General features: G+C 38.1%; 1 protein-coding gene across 3 annotated transcripts in view; it reads left to right on the forward strand.

Moving 5' to 3' along the window:
- Positions 1-36: 36 nt before the first annotated feature.
- Positions 37-21,912, forward strand: part of DPP10 (dipeptidyl peptidase like 10) — a 712,528-nt gene continuing 690,652 nt past the window's right edge. For 2 of the 3 annotated variants that reach the window (XM_032146023.2, XM_058434272.1), the window contains exon 1: positions 37-674. In XM_032146023.2, coding sequence (XP_032001914.1) covers positions 603-674 — 72 coding nt within the window. In that variant the 5' untranslated portion in view covers positions 37-602. Of the gene's footprint in view, positions 675-768; positions 913-21,912 lie in introns of those variants that run through there. The other variant, XM_032146025.2, reaches the window with a different exon arrangement.

Genomic DNA, 21,912 nt, shown 5'->3' on the forward strand with positions numbered 1-21,912 from the left:
CTGCGGGGGGCGGGGGGTTGCGTGTGGTGGGGGTAACCGCGGAACCCGGCAGCCTTGGGCGCGCGAGTGGGGAGCTCTCGCGCCGCGCAGGGCTCACTCCCTGGTTGCGGTTGCTGAGGAGATGCTGGAGCGCGGCACCCGGCTGCTCCACCTGGCGCGCTGAGCACCGCGCGGGGAGCCCCCGGAGGCTGGCGGTGGGGGGCGCGGACTGCGGTAGAATGCACGCTGGGCTCCTCCGGCTCTGCGAGACGTCGCTCCAGCTCGGTCAGTTGCCGGGGGACCGCCGCTCGCCTCTCCACTAACTTGCCACTTGGTCGTGCCTGGTCTCCGAGGCTCGCTACGCTTTGGGTGGTGGGGGGCGGGGAGAGTGGGGAGTTAGAGGGTCTGCGGTAGCCGAAGGAGGGATCCTACGAGGGGGAGCCTGCCTGGTGCCGCTCTTCTTCCCCTCCCTGTCACTCCCCTCCCCCCACCCCGTCGCTGCCGCTTTCCCTTCCGCCAATTCCGAGAGCGACGGGCGCCTGTGACATGCGAACGCTGGCAAGTGACGGTCCCCGAGTCTGAAGTGCCCGCGAGGAAGTGAGCGCCAACGCGGGCCGCCGGCGATGACAGCCATGAAGCAGGAGCAGCAGCCCACCCCGGGGGCCAGGGCGAGCCAGGCGCAGCCGGCGGACCAGGTGAGAGTTGGCAGCTGCGGCCAGGCCCTCCCGGGAGGGGTGGCTCCAGTCCGCGCTCCCCCGCCTCTCCTCCCAGGCTCGGCTCCCACGCCTCCCTCTTCTCACCCTCCCCCCCGCCCCGGTTCCAGGCTCTCCTGCTTATCCATGGACTCTGCGGGAAGTTAGAGCCTCTGAGTGCGCTCCTGGGCCGGGCGAGAGGATGCGCAAGGTGGAGAGCCGCGGGGAAGGGGGGAGAGAGGTAAAGGCTGAAGGTGCCCCGGGGAGCCCCGGCGGGCGGGCCACCGAGGGAGGGAGAGGTGACCAGGGCCAAGGAATGGGGCCTCTTGGCTCCCTATTAATGCACGTTGAAGAAATCTGCTGCACTCCTGATGTCCACTTACCAGGTTCAAGCCCGGTCTTCTATAGCCGGGACGCTCGCTGGCCAAAGCGACCCGAGTAGGCAAATGACCTTTAGGCGGACGGAGTTTTTCCTTTGCTTTCTTGTTTCTTTTGAGGAGACGGGTGTGTGTTTGTGAGGTGGGGTGTTTGCGGGGGTCGATGGGGGAAGGGTGTCCCAGACATCTGTAGTCTGCTGAGCGGAAAGGAGCTTAGGGAGCAGCAAGGCATTAATTATTAAGGGGAGCCGGGAAGGTGTTGGCTTTAGTGATTTGTTGGATTTGGATGTGTTGTGTCTGCAGAGATGAGGTGCCTTGCGTGAGCTGAGGGTTATTCCTGTCTCTTTCCCGTCCTTCTACACCCGCCAACCCCTTTTTGTTTTGGTCTTTAGAAATCTGTAGCATAACCGTACCGTCGTGGATCCCCATCTCGTCTCTGTCCCTGATTTGGGGTGATTTGGGAGTTCCGTGTCGCTCTTTTTCCAAAGTTGGAGGGTCGGGAGCGCCGAGATACCCTGGCGAGGAGGAGGAGGAGGAGGGAGGCTGTGCTGAGCCGGGTGGAGGTGCGGTCACGTTTACATCAATTAGAAAACTCTGGGTAGAAAGAGCTGCACTTAGGTCAGGGATTAACTGTGGACCCGCAGGACCCAAGCACTAGGGTAGGAGGATTGGGGATCTTTGCTCGGAGTGCACTGCGAAGGCTGCTGGAGGCGTTCCTGGCAGAAACCCTCCCAGCTTATTGCTAGCTTGGGATGAAGGGAGTGCACCCAGCTAGGCTCCAGCAGCAACTCGGCTTTTCGCATATTCTAAGCACTAAAGAGCCTGTTAAGGGGAGCTGTCCAAATCGCCCAGGAGTGGTGGCGAGACAGAGGAGGCGATGCCAGCGATGCTGTTATTAATATTGCAGACTTGGTCATCTCTCTTGGCTTGTGGTCTATTTTCTCCTCTTCCCTACCCTTCTCTTTTCTCTCGCATATGTTTCACACAGGTGGTGGGGATTACTCAATGACTTAAAGCTGCCTTCTCGTTTATTAGTGGGAGGGGGTTGAATGTTGGCAGTTTGTACAAAGCATTTGTTTTCTTAAACTATCCTGTTTGATCCGTACTCTGAGATAAGTATGAAAATATTAAAACATCGTATGTTCCTTCCTTTTATACCCCTTCCTCCTAATCCCCAGCACACATCAGAATGTAAACACTGGTTAGCAGATATAGAAAAATAATTTCAGGACAGGAACATGGATTTAACATCCTCTTTCAGGCTGACAGCCCTTAAATTTCATTAACAAGCCGCTGAGCCTCTCTACTGCTCTTGGAATGATGCTACCAATAAGAATGATTAGTCAGGTGAGAGTCCCCACATGAAATCTTTGCTCACTAACCTGTGACACCAGCTGGTTATTTGAGGCGCTGCAAACAGTTCAGTGATGGTGGAAGTGGGAGGCAGAAGCAGAGCAGAGCACACAGGAGCTGAAAATGTATGTGTAGATAGTGGGCACGCTGTCTATGCACAACAAATCCCCTTGTCAGGATTAATCTGGTGCTTAAAATTCATATGAAGAGATAGGTGCAAGCTCGAATCCATTTTTCTTGTTAGTGTGCATTTTTTAATAGCCACTTCAAATATTCAGGGAGTGGCTACTATGCAGAACTCTTGCTTTAATAGAGTATTTTAAGTGCCTTTCTGAGTATTGACATGATTTGAAAATGTCAGTTTTATGCATCTTATGCATGCGTTTAAATAGATTGATTTTACAAAGAAAGTCAACTGAAATATATACATGGCAGCATCACAGTAAGGGTTTTTCAAGCACTCCCAGGAAATACTCATATCTAGCATATTTTTGTTCAAAGCTTGACATGTGAAATGATGGACAAAGAATGTGAATGATTCTTGTGAAAGCTTAAACTACTTTCTGTAAGACTTCTAAGCTTTTATTAGCCATATTAGTCATTATAGTTTAATTCTGCAATTGCCACACAACTCTCATGCAATTCTAGATATAATAGCTTCATAAAGATGTGATTAGTTGTGTGTTTTCTATAATATTTCAAAAAAAGATTCATAAATTTAAATTAAAATGTACCTTTATGAAATTATACCTAGTGGTTAAATAGGGCATATGTTCCAACAAATCAATCACTATGCATTGATTTTGAATGGTTTAAGCTCTTGCATGTTTCCAAAAATGTCTTCTAGTTTCTATGGTAAAGATTTTTATGTAACCTCAAAGATGCCTTGTCCTGAGGCCATCAAACACCTATTTCCACTTACAGCACAGTGGAAGACCATAATCCTTCCTCTAACTGAAAATGGTTATGAACCATATAATTTGGTTACAGTTACAGTCCTGTAGAGGGCTCAACTTTCCTGTTTTATTTGATCTGTTACTGTCCTCTGGCACACGGTGCCATGACAAGGGGACATGCCCTTTCTCCTTAGAGAATGGTGACAGCAAGAATAGGAGGGACTGTGTAGGGACCGTGTATTTTATGAATATTCTGAATCATTGGAAATATTTTTATCATCTTAGTAATCTTTCTTTTAAAGATTCTTTGATTAGAAAATATTTACGACAGTTATTTTTGCTGCTTTCATAACACTCCACATTTACAAAATGTCTAAAAACAAATGCCTTGACATGACTAGACACAATCATTTCTTAACATGATTAATATCTCAATTAACATTGAAAGAGCTAAGAACTTTAGTGGCTAATTGTAATTTATTATTATTTTTAAAAATCACTTCCTGAATGCTTGCCACAGGCAGAGTACTATTCTCAGGGTTCATAAAGTAACATTTAGTGAATGTATTTTTCTATTTGATTCTCAAAGCAGTTTTTTGAGGTGAGTCCTGTTTTTATTCCTATTTTAGAGATGAGAATACAGAGGATTAAGGAAGTTATGGTGGAAGTGAGACTTAGCCAGGAACTCATGGAGGTCTGAAGCCTCACCTTTTAACTTCTATACAATCATGATACAACATATTTCTATTGTAAGAATGAAAACAATTGCAAATTGTATGTGTATGTGTGTGCATGTGCACAAATTTACCTTGAATATAAAATGAATGAATAATTTGTTTAAAGCTTCAACTATACATGTAAATCACAGCTCTGGAAATTTTAGTTAATATCACGCTACTGATCTAAATAATATAAAAGAACAAGATAGATCCTCATACATTTATAGGAGCTTTTTTTGATCTTTGTATCATTTGTCTCTGATGATGAGACTCTCAAGGTTTGTTAAATGAGTATATATTTTTTTTAATGGTCAGACAAGGTTTAGAATTTGTTCACATTTCCACCAGGTGGCACCCTTCTGCTGACTCCGGCGGGTAAAAATATTGCCTAAAAAGCGTGACTGTTCTTTCAGCTCCAAAAGCAAAACAAAAATAACCACACAAAAACAAAAACAACAAAAACAAAGCCATCCCACTTTTTAGAGTATGACTAAAAAGCATATTTTTAAAAGCAACTATTTGACTACAAAGACAGCATTTGTTATGCATTTTCTTTAAAAAAAGAATGCATTTTGCTAGAAAACCAATCTCTTACAATTGAATGTGAAGCTGTCACTTGATGAAATAATTCATGACCAGAATTGAGATCAAATGTGTAATGTGTAAAATGTCTTCTCCGAAATATCAATGTGCTTTAGACATTTAGGTAATAACAACTTAAAATGTTTTAATACAGAAACTGCTATTCAGTATTTTTATTTCACCTTTGGTCTAGCAAACCAGATTAAAATATTCAAACATATGCTTAATGAAAAATTGCAAAAGAGTTATTCTTCCATGTGCCCTTTGCTAATATATACATGTCATAATTTGATCAATAAACTATTGTTTTTAAAACACAACCTTGAAAAGAGCTTTCATAAATCATACTGAAAAATTTTAATTAATAAAAAATATATTACTTTGAATTATTCAACATATAAAAAGTCATATTTGAGGGTAGAGTTCTATATAATTTGGTTATAAAAGGTAATATACATTAAATAAAGATGTTATATGGAAGTCTATGATTTGAGAGAAAATATGCATTTCCTACTCTCCCTGAATTTCTTATTTTATATATAAATATTATATATTATATAAATTTATAATATAAATATAGATTATATAAATTTATAATATAAATATTATATATAAGGCATTTTGTTTATTGAGTTAAGAACATACCACAAAATATCTCTTGCTTAGAATCTTCTAATATATCTATATATCTGTTTGATTATTTCAGGATCTGAGCAAGTGGTACATTTTAAAAAGATTAAATTACATAAAAACAACAAAGAAAATTATATTATTAAATATTAATGCTGCATTATCTTATGAAGCACATTACATTGGAAACAAAACAACCAAATTTCTCCCATTCTGAGTAGAAATAAAGCAAATTCAAAATTTTGGTTTCTTGAATTATTTATGATTACAGAATGTCTTAAGCTTTACTACTTATAGGCACATGTTAAATTTACTTACAGTGTGACATGTAGCAGATAATGCCAGAATGCTGTGACTAAGATTGTGAGATTTTGTGCTATCAACCACAAATATTTATTCATCTCTGTCTATGGGTTATGCACTGGAAGTCACAGAGTCAAGTTCATATCCCAGGTCCACCAAAGACCAGTGTGTTTTCTTGGGCAGGATAACTGAATCTCCCCATTTCATCTGTGAATGGAGGTGACTGCAGTTCCCTTTAGATGTTTGTTCTAAGGGTTAAATGAAATAATACGTAGGAGTTTTTGAATAAGGCCTGACTCATACCAAGCCTTCTTATTAAATGTGTAGTCTGGGAATAAGAGCCTAGACAAAATAGAAAAAAAAAAAAATCTGGACCTGGTGCAGTGGCTCGCACTTGTAATCCCAGCACTTTGGGAGGCTGAGATAGCTGAATTGAGCCTAAGAGTTCTAGACCAGCGTGGGCAACGTACTGTGACCTTGTCTCTAAACAAACAAACAAACAAAAACAAAAAAGAAAGAAAGAAAGAATTAGTAGGGTTTAGTGGCATACTCCTGTGGTCCCAGCTACTCAGGAGGCTGCAGTGGGAGGATTGCTTGAGCCTGGGAGGTCAAGACCACAGTGAGCTGAGATTGTGCCATTGCACTCTAGCTTGGGCAACAGAACAAGATCCGGTCTCAAAAAAAAAAAAAAGCCTCAGGATTATTAAGCCATGTATAGCTGATTCATTATTTTAACTTTACAGACAACCACATTTTGCAGTACACGTATTAGTATGATTACACATGAGTTTTTGGGTGCATGCAAATATTATATTAATGGATTTGGACATCAAACCTATTTTGGCAGGCATCCAGATTTCAAAATATTCTGTTACATCCTGACTTTCATTCAATCAAAATTGAACAGTAAAATTCTTCACTGTTCTACTCTGTAAGAAGTCAGGCTAAAAGTAAACCTTGGGTAATTCTCACCAAGAGTTGAATTAGCTGCTGAATATGTTGCATATTGTTTTCAATGCAATGCACTTCCCAAGGTAATTAGCATGAGAAAGAGGATATTTAAAGGAAAGACAGATGGGATTTATAGAAATATTTCAGGAGGTGAGATTTCAGTCAATGTAGCAGGAGAGTGTGCTTGACAGTGGAGCCACCAAGAACCCAGGGTGCATGCCCCTATTGTTATGGGGAGGGGCATGAAATTGGATTAAACATGAGTCAAAAGACTTTTTCACAAATTTTTTCTACAGCTTTTTCTGTGTAACCTTTAAACACACATGTATGCTCCACTTATTAAAATCATCTCCATATATTTTCATACTTGCTAAGTGACTTGTGTGTCCTAACCAAGTTCATGTATGACTAACATTAGAATAGGGGCCATATACTAAGACATACATCAACCAAAAAAAGGTTGGAGGTTTTTCCATCTGAAGACCTGTACAAGATCCAAAAAGAGGCCAGATAAATGGTAAAGGGACTGTAAACTTCTTCATAAACTTATATCCTTATGGATAGTTAGAATTATTCTTGCTCTAGTGAATGCTGTCCTGCCTTGAGAAGTCGTGGAGTTTAGTATTGATTATTCCCAGCATACTCTTGTTTTAAAGTTTTTATTGACCTGATCCACAAGGTTTCTGGCAATAACCAATCTCTGTTGATTTGTCCCTATCTAATAGCACCTGTTCTCTAAGGCTTTTAAAATTAGCACTTACCTTCTTTCTACATGGTAGACATTCTTGTCATTGACTACGTATTAAGGAATGGTTGTCATTTTCAGTATAGTAGAGAGGGCTGGGAAGTAGGTTCGGTGGGGAGACTGGGGCACTGAAAAGAAAGCTCTTCTATTGTAGATTTATGTTTGTTAAGCTTTCTTAAATTCTTAGAATTTCAGGCATATCCATTTGTAACGGTAAATGTGTCACCCACTGCCAGGCTAAATACAGAAAACTCACTTTTATCCAAAACTGATAAAATAAATGTTTTGAATTGTTCTGTTCTGTAATTGATGTGAACAGTATTCTTTTAATGTCTTCTACAAAATAAAAAAAAAAATTTCTAAGTTTATCATGCCATAGTTTATTTAAAAGTTACTAAAATATTCTATAACATTTTTGGAATTGCCAAATGATTTTCAAACTTAATTACATTTTGGGGAGAGGCAACGTGATGTAAGACTGAGAACAAAGTCAAACAGACTTCAGGTTGATTCCTTCCTCTACCATTTACTAGGCAATTTATAATCCCACCAAAACCATTCTTTCGTCTTGAAAAGGGAGAGAATGGTGAGAATGTTGCAATAATTAGAGAATCTATGTGAATGAGTTTTTATTGCATCTGGCTCAAGCTTGAAACCTAATAAGTATTTTCATTCTTAATGCTCTCATGCTTCTAGATCATATGAGAAGGATATTTTCTTCTTTTACAAAGTAAATTTGCATTTATGTTAATGAAAATGCTTAATATGTGTGTGTACACCATTATCAAATATATACACACTATACACACACATATATATATATATGTATGATCTAAATGCTATGGGTCTTTTATAGGTAGATTATTGTAGGGCATTAGATGAAAATGAATTTGTGACAACTTGACTGATTTCTACTATTTTTAGATGAGTGTCTATTTTCACAAAAGCCTTAGAGTCTTGTTTGATGTGTTCATGGTTTAATATTCTCTTTCCAGAAGTTTGGTTCCTAGGAATGATTCACGTAGAAATTCTCTGCATATAGGAACTGGAGATATTATTGAACTGAAATTTAAGAAAAGTTAGTTGAGGCATAATCAAAACCGACTTTACATTTGGGAATGTTCTCCAGCCAAGCTATGTATTATCTAACTTTATATTATTGTAATGTGTCATGCTTACTGGTTTTCTCAGGTCAGGACAAAATAGCTATGTATCAGATTATAAAAGATAGCAAATGAAGAAAAGTGAGGAAAAAAGCTGTTTTTATTATCTTTATCCCCACTCTTTTTGATACCTAAATGAAGATTCAGTTTCTTACTCCATCTGAGAAACTGCTCTGAAAACAGAAATGTGACAAATCTGTATTACATAATCAAGAACTTGAGTGGCAGGCTGCCCTGTGATTTATTTTCAAATAATGGAACAGAGAGACCACTTGAAGTTTCATTAATAATGCTTGTACAGGGAGAAATAGACCTTTCATGTTATTGGAACATGGGTTTACTTTTGGCAAGAATTGAGTAAGTGAAAACTCTGATGTTCATACTTACATTAATCAAATCTCACCTCCAGAAATGGTTTTAATATAAGTTAATGAATGCAAAACATGACTCTTTTTTTCATTTCACATGTTTTAAAACGAGTACTAGAAGTCTTTCGTAAAGCAATTCTTTAAATTGAGGTGTCACAAGTTTGCATTGATAATTCTTCTCTCTTAGACACAGAATAGAAGATGAGGAACTGAGGCAATGTTTGAATAGAGGTAAAAATATATCTTTTTGAGAGGAAAAAAAACTGAAATCCATGAAGGATTCCTCAAATTTAGAATAGGTCATTTGGCAAAATTAGTCTATAATTTAAATTTCCTAGGATCTATGAAATTATGAATAGATTTTCTATCTACCTCACTAGCTTTTAGGGACTTCAAGGGAAAAGACGATACGTTTCACTTGTATGTACCTTTTTAGAATACTATAAAACATAAGTGGTCCAATAAATAAAGTGAACATATTTTGAAGCCATACCCAACATCTTCATCAGGGTTATTTCTTTTTTTCTGATCTTAAGAATTGTGTGTACCCTACTTCTTGACAACCATATTGAGAGTGATAGGCATGTGTGAATTGAACCAGAAGTTGAAATGAAAGAGACTCCCCCTCCTTCACATTTACGAAGGTTGCTTATAATTGCTCCAAAATGAGATTTACTCAACTTTAGGCCACTGTAGCATGATGAGTGGCTCTTTATTACACATTTCTATTTGCTCAGAGTCAGTATCTCTGTATTCCAGGGTGGTACTTTTCATTCCTTCATCTCTCTTTGCATGAATGCCATCTCCAAACCCAAATCCAGTTCCCTCTGCCTCTCTACATTTCTGAGAGCCACCGTCTGTCTAAGAGTTGATTGACTTGCTGACAAAGAATACTTTGATATTGGCTGGGCACGGTGGCTCATGCCTGTAATCTCAGCACTTTGGAAGGCCAAGGCAGGTGGATCACCTGAGGTCAGGAGTTTGAGACCAGGCTAGGCCAACATGGTGAAACCTTGTCTCTACTAAAAATACAAAAATTAGCCAGGTGTGGTGCCACATGCCTATAATCCTAGGTACTCAGGAGGCTGAGGCTGGAGAATTGCTTGAACCCAGGAGGCAGAGGTTGCTGGCAGCCGAGATTGTGCCACTGAACTCCAGCCTGGGTGGCAGAGCGAGGCTCCATCAAAAAAAAAAAAAAAAAAAAGAAAAGAAAAGAAAAGAAAAAGAATAGTTGGATATTGGTAGCAGCATTGCTTTTCTAAATTCTTTCCTTCAAACAGCCATGACATGATAAATGATGATAACATTCAGAGAAACTGTTGTTTCCTGAATGTCACACCTTTGTATTCAAATCAGGAAACAGACAATGGACAGGTGAAGTGACTTGTCTAAGGTCACACTGTTGTTTAGAATTAGAAGCAGTACTTGATTCTGGGTCTCTTTCCATATAGCCATTCCCAGATTCAGCTTCTGATACAAAGCCTTTGGTGGTGTCATGGTGGCACATCTGCCTTCCTTGCCACTTGACATAAGTATAACCTTTTTTTAAAACAATACAAAACAAAACAAAACATGTTTTAAAATGCTTTGTGTCCCTAGGCAAAGCTCATTTGACATTTCTTGATTTCTCCTTTGTGATGTGCTAGTTCTAGGTCAGTGGTCCTTAGACTTTTGGCGCCTGCCTGGCCACCAGACATCACAGAAGTGCATATGCATCTTCTGTACTTTGCCATGGCAAGAGATTACACCCAAAGCCATAATGCCATTCTGAAAGTAAACTGTGAAATTCACTACTCCAATGAAATGGCAGTGCTACCACTACACAAACAGAAGTTGACTTTCTCAAGCTTCCCGTCTTACTCTCAGCATGAATAAGCAACTGCTGCTATCTACACACAGCATTTGAAATTGCAACTCCCAGCAATGTAGTAGCAATTGGGTGAATCCCTCCTAAAGGAGAGATGCTCTTAAAAACTGGGGAATGCATGCAGGTAAATTTTAGAGCTTTCTTGGGACATTAATGGAAACAGCAGACTTCTGATACACTGGGATTCTTGGTAAGAAAGGCTTTTCCCCCGGGCGTAGTGGTGGGTTCCTGTAGTCCCAGCTACTCGGGAGGCTGAGGCAGGAGAATAGCGTGCACCCGGGAGGCGGAGCTTACAGTGAGCCAAGATTGCACCACTGCACTCCAGCCTGGGCGACAGAGTAAGACTCCATCTCAAAAAAAAAAAAAAAAAAAAAAAAAAACATTTCCAGAAGCTGATTATTTGTATTTTCAGAAAGAGTTTTCAGAGCACCAAGTTCCAATACAGAACAGAGAAATGATTATATGCTAAATAAATAAGTCCATGAGAATAATTTTTGAGACACATATAATTATTTTTAGTGGATACACCCGGGGATTTCTATTCATTTAACCTGACTTTAAACCCTAGAACCTTGACATACAACTTACCCAGCCTCGCTGTATCTGATACTTCATCTGAAAATGAAATGATGTTTATTTTTGCAGAACTGTTGTGAGGATCAGCAATGAAATAGGTTTACTATCCAAGAGGTGCTGAAAAATGGTGGTGCTTATTATTTGGTTATTAATATGTGTTGGGTTGTTATACCAGACATAGACAGGGTGATAGAAAATCAAACTATGTTGGATGTTGAAGTTCCCAGAAGTTGGAAACACAGCTTTAAAGCACCTTTTGTCATTGTTTGACATTGGAAGCTTAAGGGCATCTTTGATATTCAACTCCTGTTTTTGTTGATATGCAGATTATGTAGAGTCCTCCTGACTCCAAAGCAAACATGGATTGGGAGTTAGTTAAGAAAATATATGGCATCCGTTTTTATATTTCTTATCACGCAGAGAAGTTGACAAAGTTTATATTTTGAAAATGGAAAACTGAATATGCATTTACTTTTCTGAATTTGTTTTTTTTCCTTTCCCCATCCCCATGGTTAAATTCCATCTCATGCTTATAAAGTACTCTGCATTTGGAGTGCAGCTTCGTTCCTTCTCAGAGCTACAGTTCTTGAGCTGTAACAGTGAATCCAAAAAAGCTAATATGGAATCACAGATGGTGCAAATATTTGAAAATGGGTAAATACAATCTAGGATTAGCTGCTTGGACTCAGAAATGTCAGCTTCACATTGCTTATTGGTCACACAAGGCAATTTTAGTTAAGGAAAACCCAGGACAAAGCCATCATGATATAAAATTGCTGGTTTGAAGATGTGCAGCATAACAAGCCCGTAATTGTTATGTAAACCTCAAAATGAGTCATTCTGTAACAAGAAAAAGATATTTTAGAGAGATCACAAAGCACCAACAGGTTATATAGGGCTAAAAAATTAAGCAAATACCATACAATGTTCCTGTTGTACAGTACCATCTACTGACTTCCATTTACAGCCAATTTTTAAGGAGAAAATATCCATTCTTACGGGTATGTTTTAGGTAGGCACATATTAAATGACCTGAGCATGAGATGCAACAGTCAAATTGCCAGCGTAAAATCTGCAGATGGTAATGATTAGTAACATGCACTGTGGGCTCATAGTTCTGACTCTGAGAGTCTTAAGTAATAGAATCCCATTTTCTTTCCATTATCCTCCTTTAAGATGTACATATATTTTGAATGAGTCTTACAACCGACTATGTGATTAAGTTACCTGGTTTACTGATAAGGTAGTTGAGAACGATAAAGGCTGATTTGCTCGAAATCATACAACTGATCAATTTGGTACAGTAGAAAGAAGAGTTCCTCCTACCTAGGTTAAGAGTTGGTAGAAGGAGCCTCACTCAATTATCAGAATCATAGAAATCATTTTGGATTGTCTATAATGATGTTGATAAAGAAAAAATTGATGAAGAATGTAAGTGGAAAGGTTCCAGCTGGTTTGGGGTTTTATTATTATTTTTGGCAGCAGGTTTAATAAGAAGATGTATTATATAGATTCTATCTGGAAGCAATAAGGTTAACTATCATGGTTTGTGTAAAGTCTGGATTTTCCGCAGTATCTCATTTTCCTGATGAGGTAGAAGAGAGTAGGAAGACCCGTTCCAGATCAGACATGAAGATCTGTAAGACAGTATTGATCCCTTTCAATGTACATGTTTCCAAATAAAAAATTGTGGTTCTCATATAAATATGTAGTGAATATCTGTCAAGAATTTAACTTATTAAAGGAACCATCAAGATGGTAAAGTTGGTTCAAACAGTATTTGAGGAAGAGAGATTTATATAGTCTGAAAAGTAATGGCTTACAAAGTTTACAAAATTAAATACAAAACTGGTTAATATTTAGGCCATAACTTATGTGTTTGTCTTTGATAGCAGACAGAAATTTTTTGGTACTCATATATTTTCTATAATGAACATCTAACTTTATAGACTGTGGGCCTATGTAATAGCAAATAGAGAAAATAGGGTACATTCTCCTAAAATTATATAATCATATGTCGGCTGATTAGATAGTGCCCCAGTTTGACACTGAAAAGATGAATGTATAGTTATACTTGTTTTTATTTACAGTTCTTAAATTGTTTTCTTAACATTCCCAAGCTCAGAAAAATTGTGCAATCTGGGCCTACACTTGATGTCACAGCCAACTTCTTAAGCCATTTTATTAAAGTTTTCTATAAACTCTATGGAGCTTCCAGTGTCAGATTTGATTCACCAGCAGTGAGGTCCTGGAATGCAGCCAGTCAGACAACACTGCTTGTCAGGTTTGTCCCAAGAAATTGATGCAGGTGTCTATGAAGGCTAGAGGAGAAAAATTTGGTAGTCTCAAATAGCTTTTCTTTGGAGAAGATGAGATAGGATTAATTGCACACAAGAAAGTGAAAAACCATTCTTGGAGGATTTAGCAAAATGAGGTTCAGATCAAGCTGCATGGTGGTAGTTGTTCCTAGAGATGGCTACTTTTAGAACCTGCCCTTAGGGAGAAGAGAGATTAACTACCAAAATGGTGTGATTTAAGGCATATCATAAATTTTCATTCCCTTGTGGCTCGCACCCCTGACTGTCAGTGTTCTGAAAAATAGCTCTTCTCATTCATCTGTGTAGCTCCGGATTCTGCCATGACTTCCTTTGTTCCTTTAACTTCTGGCTGGGCAGGGGATATTAACAATTTATGTCTAATTTGTATTCATTTCCTGCTCCGTGATTGCTTGGTATGCTCTGTCTTGAGAACCCATATTTGGGGGCCAGAGAAAATGAGGGCCTTATGAATTTAAGAGGGGTGGGGGAACAGGAAGAAATAAACGTATGAATGGGATTGGGAAACTCAAGAGAGAATCACCACTTGCACATGGGGCAAGCTACTTCCCTTCCCTTGCCCTTTCCTACCAGTGTTAAAAAAAAAAAAAGTAAGTTTACATGAGTACTTCTGTGCAGTGTAAAAAGGGGTTCAACAAATAATTTGGAGTTTAAAAAACTTATTGAATTATTGAACCTTAGTTTCCTAAAATATTTTTTACTTTCTCACAGAAAAGACGAGCACTATTCAATGGTACATACTGGAAAGATGAAAATGTTCTGTATTGGTGTTTTCCAATATGATAACCACCAGCTACACATGGCGATCATGTTAAACACTTGAATTGTGACAGTGACACTGAAGAATTGTATTTGTAATTTTACTTAATTTTAATTAACTTAAGCTTAAGTAGCTGTATGTGGCTAGGGCTGCTATATTACAGAATCAGTTTTAGAACACTATCCAAACTTTAATGTGGGTATGAATCACTTGGGGATGTTGCTGAAAAACAGATTCTAGTCCAGTGAATGTGAGGTGGGGTCCAAGATTCTGCATTTATAGCAGGTGCCCAGATGATGCCTAGTCTGTGGACCACACTCTGAGAAGTAAGGCTTTATTTCTCAAAAGCAAGGATTCTCTAATCCTAATTTATATCTTTAGCCAGGCTGACACTTGTCCTAGAAGATGAGTCGGATGAGCCTGTAGCAAAATTACAAAATATGACTTTCAGATTATAAAAAGAAAAGAATTTCAGTGATGAAATTATTGGTATTTTTATTATTGACAGTAGCTAAAATTTTGAGTCTATACTATTTATATATATATTGTATATTTATATTTTATACATTTTATAAAATTTTTAAAATATATTTATATATAAATATGTCAATTTATATATACACATTTTATATTTACAATATTTGTATATTTATATTATGTAATACAATCATCATTTGCTTAAATTTTATTTAATCCTCACCATAACCTTATGTAATTGATTCCACTTTTATTCCAGTTTTGCAAATGAGGATCTGAGGTTTATTAAAGTTAAGAGACTCCCAAGACTGCACAGGTAGTAAATGCAGGAGTTGTCTTTTGATCACATACAGTCATACATACTATAATAACCATCAACTTCTTTCCTCTTATTAAGTGGAGGCCAATGATTTCCCACTTGTGGCTAATCAATAAATCATATTTGATTCTTTCTACAAATGATAATAGTAAGAGCCATACTAGTAGTTGTAGTAGTAATGCTCACTAGAACTCTGTGTACAAGTTAGTACTGTCATCCTCACTTTAAAGATGAGGAAATTGAGGTTCAGAGAGGGAACCTCTTTGATTACATGATTTGATTATGACCACAGAACGTGTAGGTGGCAGAACCGGGTTTTGAACCTGGATTGTCTGCCTCTGGAGTCCATGCCCTTGTCTATTTCAGTAGACAGTTTCTCATGTGTTCAGTGAGCACCTGCTCTCTTAGGCAATGTGCTCTGAGCATGGCTACGGCCTTCTGTATATACAACTGAAAATGGAGTTTACTTTGAAAATTTTAATCCTGTATAATTTTATGTCTATCAAAAATATTTTAAGACAAAAAGTCACTCTTTATTGTCCAAAATGTATAATTTAGTTTGTATCATCTTTGAAGCCAATTTTTAAATTCGTTTGTCATCTATGAAGCTGACTTTTTAATTGTGCATATTTAGTTTTAGATCTTACCTCCACTTTTTTATTAGTGAAGAACTGGTGAGCACTGTAAGATGTGTACATGTATGTGTGTGTTTATGTGTATATATTAATGTAAATTTTACAGTTTAGAAAAACTTAAAATTGTCCTCCTTGTCTCCCATAATGAACTTGAGCAACAAATTGGCTTCATCATTTTATGAAAGAGAAGGTGAATACTTTGCTCCCGGTTTTTCAGTAACCTAAACATCTGATTTAAGCGAAAGTTTTCAGAGGTCTTTGTCGTTTTGTTTAGTTCTGCAGTCAGTGCTAACAGAGTCTATTTTTTTCACTTCCAATTTTAAATAAAACACACAATCTTCTTTAATTTCTGAATAACATATTCATGTAGGTCACACATCAAATATTACACAAATATATACAGTGGAATGTCTCCTTCCCAGAGTTGTTCCCCAGCTGTGCAGTTCCTCATTCTATCATTCTTTTGATAGGTAATCACTAATATTATTTTCATTTCTTTCTTCCAGAGAAATGTTTGTAGTTTCAAGCTAGTCTAGATGCATTCTTTACCTCTCCTTTTATAAAAATGTTAGCAGACATGTTTATTTTAAAGTGCATAACATTGCTTTTTTTTGTTTTGTTTTGTTTTTGTTTTTTCTTTCTTTTTTTTTTTTTTTTTTTTGAGACAGAGTCTTGCTCTGTGGCCCAGGCTGGAGTACAGTGTTGCGATCTTGGCTCACTGCAAGCTCTGCCTCCCGGGTTCATGCCATCCTCCTGCCTCAGCCTCCTGAGTAGCTGGGACTATAGGTGCCCACTACCACGCCTAGCTAATTTTTTGTATTTTTAGAAGAGACGGGGATTCACTGCATTAGCCAGGATGGTCTCGATCTCCTGACCTCGTGATCCACCTGCCTCGGCCTCCCAAAGTGACATTGCTTTTTTTGATAAAAATCTTGATATTATCAAAATAGACCCTCTAAAAGTTGGCTTCTTTAAAAAATGTTCCTCCTTTTTTCATGATGAATTAGATATTATGTGTCTCATAAACTGATAAGTGATAGCCAGTCTTGGTGCAGGTGTGTTTACTGTGCCCTTGCCTACATACAGAAGGGAAGAGTAATGCTCTCCACACATTGCCTGACAAAGAGTAGGTGCTCATTAAACACCTGAGACACTGTCTACTGGAGTAGACAAGGGCGTGGACTCTAGGGGCAGACAATCCAGGTTCAAAACCCGGTTCTGCCACCTAGAAGTCATGTGGCCCTAGTCAAATTACTTTCCTTCTCTGAACCTCAGTTTCCTCATCTTCAAAATGAGAACAACAGACTAACTTGCACACAGTGTTCTAATGAACATTATTACTACAACGACTACTATGAATACCACTACTGTCATCTGTGGAAGAGAGTGGCTACTTTACTGGTCAACCACAATCAGCAAATCATTGGCCTCAATTTAATAAAGAAAATAAATTGATGGTTATTATGGTATGTATGATTGCATGTAACCTAAAGATAACTACTGCATTTATTAGCTGTTCTGTATTGGGTATCCCTTAACCTCTCTGAACCTCAGCTCCCCATTAGCAAAACTGGAATAAAAGTATTCGATATGTTGGCATCCACTTCAATGCTATATCTGTGTGTGTGTGTATGAATATGTACGTATATATACATTTATTTATATACATGCTTTCCAACTTAGGATGGGGTTAGGTCCTGACATAACCATTGTAAATCAAAAATATCATCGGGTCAAAAATACATCATAAATTGAAACTATCATAAGTTCCTCTACCTATTATGGGATTGTGGTTTCTACTGGATGTGTATGGCTTTCACACCATGGTGAAGCCAAACCATCATAATCGAGGGACCATCTAGATAGCATTGGTCTACATATGTTAATGGGGGTCTTAACAAATTAAAAGTAGAAAAGCTTCCTCCTTATCCCCAGCATTAGACTCAAGTATGTATCCCAGCTTTTGCATATTTTAATAAGTTGAAAATAATTAATGAGCCTTTCCTAGTAGATGGATAAAAGAAAAGGGCTATTATTGAAATATTCTGAAACACAATTCTATACCTTATAAGATATTCATGTTAAGGAAACAATAAAATAATATTTAGAAATTTTAATGTAGAATTGAACAAGTTCTCTCTATTTTCTTTTATAATAAGAAAGATATTATATTCCTGGATGTTTGAATGACGCTGTGAAGTCTAAAGGCTAGTAATGGACATAATCCAGCATTATTAAAATGTTGTTTCTGTATTATTATTAAAAAATATAGAGACTCTGAATACATGATAATGAATACATGGTGTGCTTACATTTTCTTATATACTGTGGGATAAGCATAATTTGAGAAATGAGAGGCATTTCTTTAAAAAATAGACTGTGCTTCATTCACCTGTCTTAGCCTAAAAAGGCTATATGTTGCTGTCAGTCACAGCAAATCACCCTCTCAGTGAATAAGAAGGAGAATAACAATAGCTGAGGTAAGGATAGAAGACCTTAGCCTTTGCAGAATTCTTTTATGTTTGCAAAGAAAAATTACCTCAATAAATTATAAGCTTATGGATTTTTGTGTTAACTCCTCATATACTGAGGAAGCTAAGAATTATTCTAAACTTGGCAAATTTATTTGGTCAAAACATTCCCCTCTATTCCATCAAGTAGCAATGGAATTTAACAAACTCACCAGGAAGAAAAATAGCAGCATTGAAATGTTTTATTGATCCATAAGGATAACCAGCTCTACCAAGATTCCAAACCATTTCACAGAAGGAATTTTTAGTTAAAATATTCTTAACAATAGGAATCTATCCTTCCTTCTCCCCACCCCACAAATACCCAGAGGATGATTCTGCCTCCCTGTGTCCTTATTGTTTCATCCCACCTAGGTCTTTTGTCCTTGCGATAGTTTGCTGAGAATAATGGTTTCCAGTTTCATCCATGTCCCTACAAAGGACATGAACTCATCATTTTTCATGGCTGCATAGTATTCCATGGTGTATATGTGCCACATTTTCTTAATCCAGTCTATTGTTGTTGGACATTTGGGTTGGTTCCAAGTCTTTGCTATTGTGAATAGTGCCGCAATAAACATAGGTGTGCATGTGTCTTTATAGCAGCATGATTTATAGTCCTTTGGGTATATACCCAGTAATGGGATGGCAGGGTCAAATGGTATTTCTAGTTCTAGATCCCTAAGGAATTGCCACACTGACTTCCACAATGGTTGAACTAGTTTACAGTCCCACCAACAGTGTAAAAGTGTTTCTATTTCTCCACATCCTCTCCAGCACCTGTTGTTTCCTGACTGTTTAATGATCACCATTCTAACTGGTGTGAGGTGGTATCTCACTGTGGTTTTGATTTGCATTCCTCTGATGGCCAGTGATGATGAGCATTTTTTCATGTGCTTTTTGGCTGCATAAATGTCTTCTTTTGAGAAGTGTCTGTTCTTATCCTTTGCCCACTTTTTGATGGGGTTGTTTGTTTTTTTCTTGTAAATTTGTTTGAGCTCATTGTAGATTCTGGATATTAGCCCTTTGTCAGATGAGTAGGTTGCGAAAATTTTCTCCCATTCTGTAGGTTCCCTGTTCACTCTGATGGTAGTTTCTTTTGCTGTGCAGAAGCTCTTTAGTTTAATTAGATCCCATTTGTCAATTTTGGCTTTTGTTGCATTGCTTTTGGTGTTTTAGACATGAAGTCCTTGCCCATGCCTATGTCCTGAATGGCATTGCCTAGGTTTTCTTCTAGAGTTTTTATGGTTTTAGGTCTAAGATGTAAGTCTTTAATCCATCTTGAATTAATTTTTGTATAAGGTGTAAGGAAGGGATCCAGTTTCAGCTTTCTACATGTGGCTAGCCAGTTTTCCCAGCACCATTAATTAAACAGGGAATCCTTTCCCCATTGCTTGTTTTTGTCAGGTTTGTCAAAGATCAGATGGTTGTAGATGTGCGGCATTATTTCTGAGGACTCTGTTCTGTTCCATTGATCTATATCTCTGTTTTGGTGCCAGTACCATGCTGTTTTGGTTACTGTAGCCTTGTAGTATAGTTTGAAGTCAGGTAGCGTGATGCCTCCAGCTTTGTTCTTTTGGCTTAGGATTGACTTGGTGATGTGGGCTCTTTTTTGGTTCCATATGAACTTTAAAGTAGTTTTTTCCAGTTCTGTGAAGAAAGTCATTGGTAGCTTGATGGGGATGGCATTGAATCTATAAATTACCTTGGGCAGTATGGCCATTTTCACGATATTGATTCTTCCAACCCATGAGCATGGAATGTTCTTCCATTTGTTTGTATCCTCTTTTATTTCATTGAGCAGTGGTTTGTAGTTCTCCTTGAAGAGGTCCTTCACATCCCTTGTAAGTTGGATTCCTGGGTATTTTATTCCCTTTGAAGCAATTGTGAATGGGAGTTCACTCATGATTTGGCTCTCTGTTTGTCTGTGATTGGTGTATAAGAATGCTTGTGATTTTTGTACATTGATTTTGTATCCTGAGACATTGCTGAAGTTGCTTATCAGCTTAAGGAGATTTTGGGCTGAGACGATGGGGTTTTCTAGATATACAATCATGTCATCTGCAAACAGGGACAATTTGACTTCCTCTTTTCCTAATTGAATACCCTTTATTTCCTTCTCCTGCCTCATTGCCCTGGCCAGAACTTCCAACACTATGTTGAATAGGAGTGGTGAGAGAGGGCATCCCTGTCTTGTGCCAGTTTTCAAAGGGAATGCTTCCAGGTTTGCCCATTCAGTATGATATTGGCTGTGGGTTTGTCATAGATAGCTCTTATTATTTTGAGATACGTCCTATCAATACCTAATTTATTGAGAGTTTTTAGCATGAAGCGTTGTTGAATTTTGTCAAAGGCCTTTTCTGCATCTATTGAGATAATCATATGGTTTTTGTCTTTGTTTCTGTTTATATGCTAGATTACATTTATTGATTTGCCTATGTTGAATCAGCCTTGCATCTCAGGGATGAAGCCCACGTGATTATAGTGGATAAGCTTTTTGATGTGCTGCTGGATTCAGTTTGCCAGTATTTTATTGAGGATTTTTGCATCAATGTTCATCAAGGATATTGGTCTAAAATTCTCTTTTTTGATTCTGTCTCTGCCAGGCTTTGGTATCAGGATGATGCTGACCTCCTAAAATGAGTTAGGGAGGATTCCCTCTTTTTCTATTGATTGGAATAGTTTCAGAAGAAATGGTACCAGTTCCTCCTTGTACCTCTGGTAGAATTCGGCTGTGAATCCATCAGGTCCTGGACTTTTTTTGGTTGGTAAGCTATTGATTATTGCCACAATTTCAGAGCCTGTTATTGGTCTATTCAGAGATTCAACTTCTTCCTGGTTTAGTCTTGGGAGGGTGTATGTGTCAAGGAATTTATCCATTTCTTCTAGATTTTCTAGTTTATTTGTGTAGAGGTGTTTGTAGTATTCTGTGATGGTAGTTTGTATTTCTGTGGGATCTGTGGTGATATCCCCTTTATCATTTTTTATTGTGTCTATTTGATTCTTCTCTCTTTTTGTCTTTATTAGTCTTGCTAGCAGTCTATCAATTTTGTTGATCTTTTCAAAAAACCAGCTCCTGGATTCATTAATTTTTTGAAGAGATTTTTGTGTCTCTATTTCCTTCAGTTTTGCTCTGACGTTAGTTATTTCTTGCCTTCTGCTAGCTTTGAATGCGTTTGCTCTTGCTTTTCTAGTTCTTTTAATTGTGATGTTAGGGTGTCAATTTTGGATCTTTCCTGTTTTCTCTTGTGGGTATTTAGTGCTATAAATTGCCCTCTACACACTGCTTTGAATGTGTCCCAGAGATTCTGGTATGTTGTGTCTTTGTTCTCGTTGGTTTCCAAGAACATCTTTATTTCTGCCTTTATTTCGTTATGAAACCAGTAGTCATTCAGGAGCAGGTTGTTCAGTTTCCATGTAGTTGAGTGGTTTTGATTGAGTTTCTTAATCTTGAGTTCTAGTTTGATTGCACTGTGGTCTGAGAGACAGTTTGTTATAATTTCTGTTCTTTTACATTTGCTGAGGAGTGCTTTACTTCCAACTATGTGGTCAATTTTGGAATAGGTATGGTGTGGTGCTGAAAAGAAGGTATATTCTGTTGATTTGGGGTGGAGAGTTCTGTAGATGTGTATTAGGTCCGCTTGGTGCAGAGCTGAGTTCAATTCCTGGGTATC

The sequence above is a fragment of the Hylobates moloch genome, unplaced genomic scaffold, assembly GCF_009828535.3.
Source record: "Hylobates moloch isolate HMO894 unplaced genomic scaffold, HMol_V3 SCAFFOLD_24, whole genome shotgun sequence".
Lineage (NCBI taxonomy): Eukaryota > Metazoa > Chordata > Mammalia > Primates > Hylobatidae > Hylobates > Hylobates moloch.